Source organism: Helianthus annuus, chromosome 11 (assembly GCF_002127325.2).
Source record: "Helianthus annuus cultivar XRQ/B chromosome 11, HanXRQr2.0-SUNRISE, whole genome shotgun sequence".
NCBI lineage: Eukaryota > Viridiplantae > Streptophyta > Magnoliopsida > Asterales > Asteraceae > Helianthus > Helianthus annuus.
Window position 1 is genome coordinate 35,100,329 of NC_035443.2, and position 13,854 is coordinate 35,114,182.

Below are 13,854 nucleotides of genomic sequence, written 5' to 3' on the forward strand. Positions count from 1 at the left end.
CTCCTGCAAACACACAAACAAATGATCAGTTAAAAAAAATCAAACTCTCAAACAACTGAATCAGATTGTGATTGGGCCCTTATAGTATAGTGATTGGGCGATGAACATGATTAACAACACAGGGGCCGTTTTAGATTGTGGGCGGTGATTTAAAGGGCTGGGATTGGGCCAATGTTTAATGGGCGGTGACAATTAAGTGATTGGGTCAACAATTTGTAATGGGTCGGTGCACATCAATTGCTAAATCACACAATCAGCCGACAAATGAGTGGTGAACAAAGGCTGAGATTGGGCCATTAATAGGTAGTGGGTCGGTCAACATGGCTGAAATTGGATTGTAGGTAAAAAATGATTTTATGCTTTAATTGGATCGAAAATGAAACACATTTAACATGCAGCCGACATCACACTTATACTAATGAAAGTCTTTAGCCAAACATTAAACATGCATCCCGATTGGACCTTTTTATTCCACTAAGCCGACCAACCAACAAACACATGCATTATCATGATTACCCCTTAAAAACCTCGATTTGTCAGTGACACATGCACATTTTTTAACACATGACCCGATGATGTTGATAAGTCTGTTATTATCACATGCAATTCTTACTCATTCAAGAACGACAAACAATTCGATTGAACTTTCCAACTTTAATCACGTGATGACTGATAACCACTTTCAAATGAGATCGTGTTTCAAACGGTTGACACCTTTCAAACGTGATGTCACTTTCAAACGGACACTTTTCAAACGTGAAGGACTGCTTCAAACGGTCAGTTCAAACGGGAACCAATTTTCAAACGGAAAGTTATGTTTTCAAACGATAATTCAAACGTAAGTCTTGTTCAAACGACCAGTCAAACGGGAACCCACATTTCAAACAATAGGTGTCAATTTCAAACGGAACCTAGCTGATTCAAACGAACTTCGGACCTAAAAACTCGAATTTCTCCTAAACGGCTAGGAATTAGGATCTGAAACTTGGTAGGGTTGTAAATCAGGTGTTTGCGCACAATATATCAAAAATTCAGACAATTTGGACCGTAAAAACCTGTTCAATTTGACGTTTTTCAGTAAAAAACGTGAAAATGTGAAAAAGATGAAGAATTTGATGAAATTAGGATATGAAAACGCTGAATTCTGGTACGAATCAATGTGTTTGATCGTGCAATCGAGCTCCTATCTCTGATACCACTTGTAAGACCGGTTTTGACACCCTTTGATTGCGTAACGAACATTCGACGTGCGGAATCCGTGAACGTACTTGATCGAACACACAATAACGTACAAGAAAACGTGATTCTATTAATGTGACGTCGTGTACAATGCCGTGAATCACGTAGAGAGATTTTCTCTCTCTAGACTTTCTCTCTCTAAGCTCTAAGCTCCTAAATCTCCAAATGAGTTCCAAGTCTTCCAAAAGTCTTAACCTTTACAACTAAATGAGCTATTTATAGGCACAAGGGATATAATGAGAAATCTCATTATTTACAAAATCGCCACCTTGCCTTTCTAACTAGTTGTAACCTAAAAGCTTAAAATTCTTCGGTTTCTTCGATTTCTGCTACGGAATAGATTGACGGAGGCGATAGACAGATATTGCACTAACACGGGACTTCTTACTCAATGCAGAAAGTATTATACGGGGCTTCTTACTCAATGCAGAAAGTATAATACTTTCAACAAACTATCCCGGGACTTCTTACTCAAACCTGCACAATCTTCTTTCACACAGGAAATTCCATAAATTTCGACAATTTAATATTATGAAGTATGCACCAACTCAGACTCTCCTATTCAAAACAATCAGAATATCTGTGACCATTTGCAGAAAAATATTCAAACATTTCAACAATCAGAACTCCCCCTTTCAACAAACTATTTTCCCATTGGAAAACTAACGTTGAATTGACCGAAATTCAGGCACCTGAAAAAGTGAACCCAGTGAAAAAATATCCTGGATCCGCCACTATGTCGCATAACGCCCACAAAGGGGCTTTATGACTACGGATGGCCTTAGTGCGAGAGTTTTTTTTTTTTTGAACGGTTAATAGAATCAATCTCGAGCATTGTCGGGACACCCACTGGACCAAACGGAGTATTCTGAGAGAAACCTGAGTCCACCACCAATTCTGGAGAAAACCTGGCAACCCACCCGCCCAAGCAAGAAGTAGATTAGGATTAGAAGTGTAAGGTTTACCATTAAAAAAAGAGTTAACTGCCATTTCCGTCCCTATAGTTTGTCCAGTTATGCCAGTTCAGGCCAAATTTCAAATTTGTACCATTTCTGTCCCTAACATTGTTTAAACATGCCAGTTTTGTAAATAAAAAACATGAGTTAACTGTCAGTGTGGTTTGTCCAATTATTAGATTCAATCTTAGTTTTCTGGACTGAACTAGAATGCTTCAAGAATGTCAGGAACAAAAATAATATAAATGTGAGGAACAAAAATAATATAAATCTGAAATGAGATAATTAGACAAACATAATTGCGAAAATGGCAATTAACTCTTAAAAAAATTATCCCGCCTCCTAGCCCAGTTGGGTATCCCCACTTGGGTTAAGTTGGGCCGGCTTCCTCCTTGGAGGTCGCCGGTTCGACTCCCGGCTGCGGCATACGAGGGGTGGGAGTCCCAATGATGGATCGTTCCTACCGAGGCATGGTGCGGTCCTAAGGGCAACCCGGTTTTACCCAGCTGTTACCCCAGCGAGTCTCTCGTGTGGGGGCAGTATGGTTTCTGGACAGAAGTCAGCTTGCGCAATGGCCGGGGCCCGATCGAACATCGCGTCCGTAAGAGCGGGGCTGACGAGGGAATGTATTTGACATGACCCCGGAGACCAATTCGATCTTGTACAGAGAAAGACTCCTTCCAAAAAAACTCTTAAAAAAATGGGGAAATGGACTGTATCACCCTCAACTATGCAAAATTGGCCAATATCACGCTCAACTTTCAAGTTGGCTCCCACCACCCTCTACTCGACAAGTTGGTGTCACTGTCACCCCTTCGTTAAAAAAACACTAACTGAGTTAGTATTTTAAGCCTATGTGGCATTTAAATGATGAGTTGGAAGCACACGTGGACAGAGCCTCAATAAATACCCCCTTTCCCTCTCTAATCAGTTGCATTTCATCAAAACCCAGTTCACCAGTTCACTTCGATGTTGGCGATCAAACCCTAGTTCCTTGATCATCGACGATTGCAGGCAAAATTCAGACTCCCAAGAGGTAAGGTTTATGTTAGGGTTGATTGCATTGTGATTTTACACACTGATTTAACTTATGGACCGTATAGATGTTATGCTTTGGTATGGTGGTTGTCTTGATTTCTCTTTTGAGCAACCTCAGTATATTGATGGTAATTCTAAGTTAATCCAAATGGATTTTGATCATATCGCATACTTTGAGCTAGTTGATTATGTAATGGAAACCAACGAGTATGAAAGTAGGGATTTTTATATGTATGAGATGGATGCGGATAATGGTGATTTTAAACTGTTTCGTGATGATAAAGATGTGTTGGAACTTGCAATGAAGGCTAAAAATTGGAGTGAATCGTTCATTGAAGTCTTTGTTCAACATACCCCAATTATGTCTGAACATAAGACCCACCTCTGTTCCCAACCCAGTAAACCACAGGCCCAGTCCAGTTGCCAGTCCAGTACCCAACCCATTAAACCTAAGTCTAGTTCCCAGCCCATTAAACGACAAGCCCAACCCAAAAAACTAGTACCCAAGCCCAGAAAAAAAAGTAGTACACGTGAAAGTGGGTAGGGCATCTGGTAAATGTTTTACAACTCTCGAAGTCCCTAGATCTGGAAGTACATCAGGTGTTAAACAGGTTGTTGAAGAATCAGTACACGAGGCTTCATGGGCATTTGATATAGATAAGGAAACAAATCTTAAAGAGGTTGTGAAAGAATCAGTAAAAGAGGTTGTACAGGAAGAAGTCTTTGGTCAACATAGTGATAAAGAAGCTGATTTAGAACAGGACAGTGAAGACAGTGATTACAATGAAGAGTCCAGTTGTGATGATGATGAGGATTGTTATTCTGATGAGGATGAGGTTTTGGAAGAATTGGTTGGCTTAGATTCAGACAGAGAAGATTTTGAATGGAAACAATCACAAGATGCAATTAAACAAGCTACCAAGGATGAAGAAGCAGCCACAAAGAAGATACTTGAAGAGTGTATCAAACATAATGAAGAAGAAGGTAATTTGCATGAATCTAATGATGCAGGTTGTGCACATGTAGAGGGATACAGTAGTTATGAAGAATCAGATGGTGATATTGCCACACCAGGTGATAGTGAAGAAGATGATGTTCGAGGTAAAAATTTTAGGGAAACTGCTCCTAGTGTAAGTGCACAAACTAACTGGAAGAAGTTTGTTTGGAAAGTTGGGACAAGGTTTACTTCAAGGGATTCCTTTAAGGAGGCAATTAGAAGATATGATGTGTCTAATGGCAGGAATCTTTTCATAGCAAAGAGTGATAGCAAACAAGAAGGTCGTGTAGTAATCAAGTGTGTAGCAGGGTGTCCTTTCTATCTATTTTGTTCAATGCACACAGGGAAAGAGTGTTACATGATTAAAAGTGTGAAAAACCATCGCACTTGCCAAAGAAACATGATAAAGAACAGGTAACTAACTGCTAAGTTTATAGGTGATGAGTTCCTACCTTTATTTAAGGCCAAACCACACTGGTCTGCAAAGGAAATCACAACTGCTGTCAGACAAAAGTACAAGGTGATTATAAGTAAGTGGTTGGCTTATAAGGCTAAGAAAAGTGTACATAAGAAGCTTCATGGATCAATGAGAGATCATTACAGTAAGATTGGTTCATATCTGAATGCATTAAGGAAAGCAAATCCATCATCAACTTTCAAGTTGGAAACTGCTCCACCAGGTTCCATTAATCTAGATCCAGAGGCCACATGTAAAGCATTCTTCAGACTGTTTGTATGTTTTGATGGTCTTAAAAAGGGGTTTCTAGCTGGATGCAGGAAGGTGTTGTGCTTAGATGGGTGTTTTCTAAAGACCTTCCTTGGAGGAATGTTGTTAACTGCTGTTGGGAGGGATGCTAATGACCAAATGTATCTTGTGGCTTAGGCAGTTGTTGAAGGAGAAAACAATGACAGTTGGGAATGGTTCATGCATGAGCTACTGCTATGTTTGGAAGTAAATGATGCTGGGCTTTCATGGACATTGATTTCTGACCAGCAAAAGGTTGTTACTCAATTCTGTCTTCTTAAATCAGTTATTTAGTTATTCATTACTTATGTTTAAATGCTTTGGCAGGGTCTGTTAAATGTTGTTTCAATGATGTGGCCCTATGCAGAGCATAGAAACTGTGCAAGGCACATCTATGCAAATTGGCACAAATCATTCAAAGATGAGGAGCTGAAAGAGTTGTTTTGGAAATCAGCGAGGGCTTACTCTGAAAGTGACTATCTACAAGCAATTGAAGACATGAAAGCAATCAATCCTGATGCTGTAGAGGCCTTACTGAAGCAGAATCCCAACTGGTTTAACAGGTGCTATTTGAACACCCACACCAAGTGTGATGTAATAGTAAACAACATGGCAGAAACCTTTAATGGTTTTATCATTAATGCAAGGTCAAAACACATAATTCATATGTTAGAGGATATAAGGATTCAGGTTATGAGTAGGTTAGTGACAAAAAGGACAGAAATGGCTGCCAGAGATGTTATCATATGCCCTAAAATCCAGGAAAAACTTGAATTTTCAAAAGCTGCTTCTTATAGATGTGAGGTGTATCCCTCATCATATCAAGGTTTTCAAGTAAGGGATTTTGATGATGTATCTGTGGATCTAGAAAAGAGAAGCTGCACATGTAGAAAATGGGATTTAAGGGGATATCCTTGTAAACATGTATGTGTTGTTGCTGGTTTTTTACATAAGAATGCTGAAGACTATGTTGATGTGTGTTATCACAAAGATACATACATGAAGGCTTATGAGTTCTCAATACCTCCATTGCCTAGTGAAAGGTATTGGACCAAGATCAATCAGCCAATGGATCCACCACCAATCAAATCTGCTCCTGGTAGGCCCAAGAAGAATAGGAAGAGGGATCCTCATGAAGATCCAAAAAGGCCTGGGAAACTCACAAAGCATGGGGTTATAATGAAATGTAGTAACTGTGGGGCTAGAGGTCACAACAAAAGAAAGTGCACTGAGAAGGGGAAAACAACTGAAGGTAAATGTTATTAAGTTTAAGTTTATTATTTAGTTAATTACATGGCTTAAAGTTTGTGTCTCAGGTGGTTCTGCTCCAAAGAGACAGAAGAAGTCAACTAAAAAGGCAACAAAGCAGTCCACTCAAGAGGCAACCCAACAGTCCACTCATGAGGCAACCCAGCAGTCCACTCAAGAGGCAACTCAGAAATCTACTCAAAAGGGAACCAACAAGTCAAGTCAAAAGGGAAAGAGAAAGACCAATCAAGGCTGAAGTTATATGTGATCTTTTGTGTTTGTGGCACTGTTATGTATGACTTATTTAAGTAGGCAATGTTATGTATGACTCTAACATTTTGTCTAAAAACACCTTCTAGTAATGTGGGACCAGTTAAGTAGTCAATCTATGACTTTTCTATGTTGTTTGACTTTTTATGTGTTGTTTGACTTTTCAGTGTTGTTTGACTTTTTCTGTTGTTGATTAAGTCACATATTGGTGTACATATTCCATTATGGTCATTGTGTTCACTTTAATAGGTTGACTCAAAAATTGATGAACATGCTTTCTGTTTGGTATGTTTTGGTCAGTCTGCAGTTTGGTTTGGTGATTCTGCTGTTTGGTTTGGTGATTCTGCTGGTTGGTTTGGTGATTCTGCTGTTTGGTTTAGTGATTCTGCACTTTGGCCAATTTTGATTCAACTTACAGTTTGGTCTGTTGTTTCTACAAGTGCACTTGCACTTTGGTTCAAAATTTGGCTAACTATGCACCTAGTTACAGTTTGACTGCAAATTGGTCAAACTTTGGCCAATTTTGCACCTAGTTATGCAGTTTGAGTCACTTGCAAGTGCAGTTGCACTTTGGTTCATATTTTGGCCACTTATGCACCAATTTACAGTTTGACTGTAGTTTGGTCAAACTTTGGCCAATTCTGCACCTAGTTACAGTTTGACTACAAAATTGGCCAAACTTTGGCCACTTTTTCTTTACACAGTTTTTGAATTTTGGTTCAAACAGTGGCCATTTTGGCTTCATATGCAGTTTCAGTCACTTGCAAGTATGGTCAACATGTACATTAACTTAGATGTCCAGTTGAGTCAAAGTAACAAAACACTTCATTTCATAACAAGTGGGCACAAATGGTTACAAACACTAATTACCACAACAGTTCATTATCAATAAATACTAATTCCACAAATACAACAATATGGCAATTGCAATTACAAAGGTTAGCACATATAGTTTCTTCGACTTCGTCTTTGTGTCAAATCTCATTGCTTTCAAGTTCTTGTTCTCTTCTATTAACAACATATTGTATAATTCAAGGTTCTTTATCTTCAGGTCTTTAAACGTCACTTGAGTTGAGGTGAGGTGCCGTATGAACGTTCAACGAACATCTTATCAACATCTTCTTTCCAGAGGAAGAATTTGCAATCCCCTCTCTACAAAACACAACAACTATAAGGAAATCGCAATGGAATATCTCCTAAACACCAAATTGATATGCAAATTCAACTTACAGGCCAGTGAGAACAGCCGTAAAATTCTTCACCATGTCTTTCACTTTTAAGACCAGCTACCCGAAGAACAGCAACAATGTCGTGATGACAGTACACATTTCCATCCAAATCGACCTTGAAGACTTTAGGTTTTCGAATTAGAGCAGAGGTAGAAGACGACGACATGTTGACTGAATGTTTCAATGGGCAATTAGGGCAAGATTGGCTATGGGGAGGAGGTATTAGGGCAAGAACGGCGATGACCCTCTACCTGCAATTGATCTTCGTCACCAATTTGATGGGGGAGAAGATGAGTTTGTTTGGGAATTCGGGTTAAATGGTTGAATTGATGTTAAACAGATGATATATCAAGTTTCTGTCCACGTGTGCTTCCAAGTCATCATTTAAATGCCACATAGGCTTAAAATACTAACTCAGTTAGTGTTTTTTTAACGAAGGGGTGACAGTGACACCAACTTGTCGAGTAGAGGATGGTGGGAGCCAACTTGAAAGTTGAGCATGATATTGGTCAATTTTGCATAGTTAAGAGTGATACAGTCCATTCCCTCTAAAAAAAATTAGGCAAACGTGAGTAGGGTCAAATTTGTGTAGCATTCCGAGCTACAGAAAATCAGAAACCCCACTTGCATTCTCCAGCAAAAAGAGGGGTTGGTGTTGAGTTCAACAACGGAAGAGATGGTCTCCAATAAGCAACACCACCACCACCATATTCATCTTCTCCACTAACCCATCTCACAAAACCCTAATTTCATCCCTATTCAATCCACCAATTGTCTATTTCCCCAAAGAAATACCCACATGGATGTGGTCGCTATTGACCCCTCAATTTCATCGTACCAAACAACCCCTAAACTTAAACTCCCCCTTTTCAGATTACCATCAAGAACACCCCCACGACTCTTACATTGTACCCCTCTTCGATTCAGCCACAAGATTGTTCTAACAAACTTTCACGATTCAAGATTCAACAGTGTTGTTCAAAAAGACAGAGGCTTGAGATCTGTTTGGGTCAAAAGCAGCAGCAGTCTTGAAAACCCCTCAACTTTGGATTCTAATTTTGTTGAAATCTTGGTTAAAAAAGGTTTGATTTTGGGGGCTGTTTGTTGTGTGTTGGGATGCAGGGGGGTTTTGGCTGCAGAAGGGGTTTTAAATGGTGGGAATTTTGTGGGTTTGGAGCAGCAGGTTAAAGGGTCTATGGTCAATTATATGCCAAAAGTTTTGATGGTTCTTAAGGTTTTGAAGGAACAGGGGTTGATTTTGGCTGCACTTTTTGGTTTGTCTGCTTTTTTTTCTATGGCTGAGACTTCAATTACAACTCTTTGGCCTTGGAAGGTATTAGTTATTTTTTTTTTATTTTTATTTTTTTGCACCTGGTTAACAAGATCAAACAATCATAAATTTCTAAGTTTTTTGTGCATTTTAATTGCTAATTTCAGGTTAGAGAGCTGGCTGAGAAAGAGTCTGAGAATGGTGTGTTCAAAATGCTGCGGAATGATGTTACGCGGTTCTTGACTACGATACTTATTGGCACAACGTAATGTTCTTTGTTTATCCGTAAATGAGCTGATTTGGATTATGTTTAATTATTAATTGTCAAATGAGTTCAAGTTAGAAGAGTTTCCTTAAGAGGAAGCATGTATGTAGGCATCCTACTATGCATATAACCTCCTATATCACACTGTAGTTGTTTTATAAAGTTTAAAAGGATGGATAAAAGAGAGTTGTGGGTCTGTCGAACTCAACCGGCCTGTTTTGACCTTTTACTCGACCACCTGTTATGCCTCGTTTAGGTGCAATATCGTTATGAGTAACAAACAAACAAACGTACTCAGTAAAATATCACTCATAGGAAGCTGCTCCCACTGAGATACCCGTCTCCAATATAGAGTTTTTGATGGTTACAAACTTGCAATATAGTCAATATCGCTATGAATATGATTCAATATTTTTTTTTGAATTATTTTAGTGTTGTAAATATTGGAGCAACAGCACTAGTGACTGAAGCAGCAACTGCGATATTTGGTGAAGCAGGTGTGAGTGCTGCCACAGGAGTAATGACGGTATGCTTACAAACCGCTTCTTTGGCATATGATTTGAAAATTGTGATGTTTTGGTGGGTATTTTGATCTCTTTCTTGAAACTGATTATTTGATTTTTGTGACTTGAGGGTACAATGATCAGTTAGAAAAGCATATTATGCTTCGGTTTATCTAATATTTTAAGGGTTAAATAATCATTTTTGTACTAGTTGCCACAAAACTAATTACGTAAGGGAACATAAAGTTTTTTTATAACGTAATATTATAAACTATTGTTCCCATTTCTCATGTCTGATCTTTTCACATAAATGTCCATTTTGGTCAATTCTATACTGATATTTAGTTATTAACTGGTATAAGTGTATATAATCAAGATAAGTTTTTTTGTTCATTCTTTTTTTTTTTTTTTTTTTTTTTTGAAACTACACAAATTTGCGAATAGTATTTTTAATTATCTTCATTGCAATAATCCTGTATCTATACCAGGTTGCAGTCTTGTTACTCACTGAAATAACTCCAAAAAGTATAGCCGTTCATAATGCCACCGAGGTTGCAAGAGTTGTGGTACGCTCACTACCATCTTTTTTCTCTAAACTTATTATACAAATGGATATTTAATTACCCTAATGAGTTTTATAACTTTTGAGGAGTTTATCTGAGAAGTTGACCACCATTGACTCTAGGTCAGGCCGATTGCATGGCTTTCTTTAGTCTTATATCCTGTTGGAAGAGTTGTAACTTATCTCTCTATGGGAATGCTCAAGTTGCTCGGTCTCAAAGGAAGAAGGTGTGTTTCAAAGTTTCTTATAAGATTAATTTTGTTTTTTGCTCATGTTTTTCATTTTTCTTATTTCTGCTAGTGAACCGTATGTCACTGAAGACGAACTGAAGTTGATGTTACGAGGAGCTGAATTAAGTGGGGCCATAGAAGAGGAAGAACAGGTATGCACTGTCACTTTTTAGAAACAATTTCCTTAAATGAATGACACATACATACGTTTAAATATAGGATTAATATTTTGTGAAAGTCTTTTGCAGGATATGATTGAAAATGTTTTAGAAATTAAAGACACATATGTTCGTGAAGTTATGACACCTTTGGTTGATGTTGTAGCTAGTGATTCTAGTGCAACGTTAATCGATTTCCACACCTTGTGGGTAACTCATCAGTATTCAAGGTATCTTATACTCTTTTTATTAAGTTAGGGAATATTTTTTTTGATGCATTTAAGCATGCTAACGACATTGCACATGCGCACAGGGTACCTGTTTTTGAACAACGTGTAGATAATATTGTCGGCATTGCATATGCAATGGATCTATTAGACTATGTTCAAAAGGTTAGGCGACTGACGACTGCCCTTTTGTTAATTAATTTAAAAGTTTTCTTTTTAATCTTGAATTTTGATTTATATTAAAGGGGGACCTTCTAGAAAGTACGACGGTGGGGGATATGGCTCATAAACCTGCTTATTTTGTGCCTGGTATGTTTATCGTTTTACGTTCCTTTTTCTCCATCGGTTCAATTTAAGAGAATATTAAATAATTATCGGTAGAAGTAATAATGCAGATTCAATGTCGGTTTGGAATCTTCTTAGAGAATTTCGCATTAGGAAGGTACACATGGCTGTTGTCTTGAACGAATACGGTGGGACTGTTGGAGTAAGTATCCCCCTTGCTTTTTGGATATTTATCATATATTCATATCCACTGACGATAAAACTTGTAATTGTTAACATCTATGGCTATGCAACAGATTGTAACACTGGAAGATGTAGTTGAAGAAATCGTTGGTGAAATTTTTGACGAAAATGATTCAAAAGTAGGTGTTTTTTCAAATTTTTGTAAAGAGTAAAATGCCAAATTCGTCCCCGAGGTTTGGGTAGATTTGCCACATCCGTCTAAGAAGTTTTTTTTCAACTAGACCCTTCAGGTTTGCATTTTGTTGCCAGTTCCATCCAATTCGCTAACTTCGTTTGTTTATTCTGTTAAGTCAAGGGTATTTTTGTCTTTTTACCTATTTATGTTTGTTTTTTCTTTTTTTTATTCTCTTTTTATTGTTTTTTTATTTAAATATAAAAAGAGAATGAAAAAAATAGAAAAACAAAAATAAATAGGTAAAAAGACAAAAATACCCTTAACTTAACAGAATAAACAAACGAAGTTAGTAAATTGATTGGAAACTGACAACAAAATGCAAACCTGAAGGGTCCAGTTGCAAAAAAAAACTTTTTTGGTTGGAACAGGCAAATCTGTCCAAACCTCAAGGATGACTTTGCCATTTTACTCCATTTTTAATTATAAGGTTGGTATTTAGGTTGTAATAATGATTAAAAAGCTTTGTTTTTTTTCTGTTATAAAAGGAGGAAATAGATAAAAAGACTGGTTATATAGTAATGAGGGCGGAAGGAATTTATGATGTGGATGCAAATACTTCAATCGACCAGCTTTCCGAAGACCTCAACATAAAGATGCCAGAGGTATTATTTTTCTTTTTTCTAATTTTGGTTTATTATCTTTTCATTAAATCTGTGTATGCCAGGGTCATCAATACGAAACGGTGTCGGGGTTTGTGTGTGAAGCGTTTGGATACATCCCAAAAACAGGTGAAAGCATAAAAGTGGTACTTGAGAAGGAAGAAGTTGATGACGAGTATATCGAGGATGATGGCGATCGCCAACATCAAAAAGAAAAAGAAAAGAGCCAAGTATTTCAAATAGAGGTATAGTATATAGTGTTTACGTTGTTTCATTTTTTAGTCGTTATTAGCATGGGTATTCTGAGAATATGTTTGCAATCTGGTGCGTAGATTTTAGCAGGCAATGCTAGAAAAGTTGGTGCGGTGAGGTTTGAACGGGTAACCAATGAGGAGGAAACGGAGGAGAAGAAGGTGGTGGTTCCGGTCATCACGAAAAGGAAATGGGGCGGTGATGACGATGATGAAACGAATATAATTGATGAGGGTGAAGATGATGTAATTCCACAACATGAAATAAAAGAGGGAGAATGAAAAAGTGAACTACTTTTGTTTTGAATTTTGAAATGAAATATTGAGTAGATGTAGGGAGGGAGATCATGGGAATTTATGAACACAAGGTTTCTGAAAGAAAAAAGAGATACAAAGTTTGAGGTGAAACCATAGCATTTTCTCAATGTTGACGGAAATTTAATAGATTTGTTCCTTCTGTTTGACTTGAATTGGTGAATAAAAACATTATAAATTGATTAACTTGGTTAAGATTGTGGATTTTACTTGTTTGGATATCTGCAACCTATGTAGCACGGATACGGGTACGGGACTGGGGTACGGGGACGATACGGGTACGGGGAACGGCAAAATTCAAAAATACAAGATACGGGTACGGCAAAAAAAATAATATTAAAAATAAAATTATATTAAACAAAGTCCAAAAATATATTAAACTCCAAAGACACTACATAAACCATAGGTAATTAATTATAGTTAATCAAATCGTTTTCAAATTCCGGTTCATCTAGCGAAAGATCGGCAACCTCCAAAAACCCGACATCTTCCATTGAATCGATGATGAATACTTGAATAGAGTTATAGAGATGATTCGTATTTTGGAATAATTCGATGAATGATTCAATGAATGATAATAGTGTACGTGAATGTTGGAAGAATTAGATGAATGATAATTGACAATACTGTACGTGAATGATTATATAATATAAAAAGGGCGACCATTCATATTTTTGGAAGTTAAAAGGGTTAAAAACCCTAAATAATTTAGGAAACGTCCCCGATACCTTGTTTAGGAAGTACCCAATACCGGGTACGTTTTTGCGGAAGTCCCCAGAATCTGGGTACGGTTGGGAAACGTCCCCGAGGCGTCCCCGAGCCGTTTCCGTCCCCGGGACGGGTACCCGACGTAGAATGGAGTCCCCGTGCTTCATAGTCTGCAACTGTATCCCTGCCTCGGTTTTCGACCTGTTTACTTATCATGGATGTTTTTTTTTCCTGAAAGCTGACTAATTTATTTGAACGCTTATGATCAAATCTTGTCGAGACATAAGATGTTTGATATTAGCAATCCTGAATTTAACAACCAAATGAATCAATGATTTATG

At 37.7% G+C, this 13,854-nt stretch overlaps 1 protein-coding gene across 1 annotated transcript; it reads left to right on the forward strand.

Moving 5' to 3' along the window:
• Nucleotides 1-8,270: 8,270 nt before the first annotated feature.
• Nucleotides 8,271-13,014, forward strand: LOC110890037 (putative DUF21 domain-containing protein At3g13070, chloroplastic). Its single transcript, XM_022137599.2, has 14 exons — nucleotides 8,271-9,055; nucleotides 9,160-9,257; nucleotides 9,690-9,783; nucleotides 10,249-10,326; nucleotides 10,446-10,549; nucleotides 10,623-10,704; nucleotides 10,801-10,940; nucleotides 11,024-11,102; nucleotides 11,183-11,246; nucleotides 11,333-11,424; nucleotides 11,519-11,584; nucleotides 12,126-12,242; nucleotides 12,305-12,484; nucleotides 12,572-13,014. The coding sequence occupies exons 1-14, from the start codon at nucleotides 8,522-8,524 to the stop codon at nucleotides 12,770-12,772; spliced, it is 1,929 nt and encodes a 642-aa protein (XP_021993291.1). The 5' UTR covers nucleotides 8,271-8,521; the 3' UTR covers nucleotides 12,773-13,014.
• The last annotated feature ends 840 nt before the right edge of the window (nucleotides 13,015-13,854 follow it).

Excerpts from the sequence above, each read along its gene's own strand:
- LOC110890037 (XM_022137599.2), top strand. The coding sequence starts at position 8,522 with ATGGATGTGGTCGCTATTGACCCCTCAATTTCATCGTACCAAACAACC. Across the intron at positions 11,585-12,125 it reads TTGACGAAAATGATTCAAAA|GAGGAAATAGATAAAAAGAC; the intron begins GTAGGTGTTTTT and ends CTGTTATAAAAG. Across the intron at positions 12,485-12,571 it reads GCCAAGTATTTCAAATAGAG|ATTTTAGCAGGCAATGCTAG; the intron begins GTATAGTATATA and ends TCTGGTGCGTAG.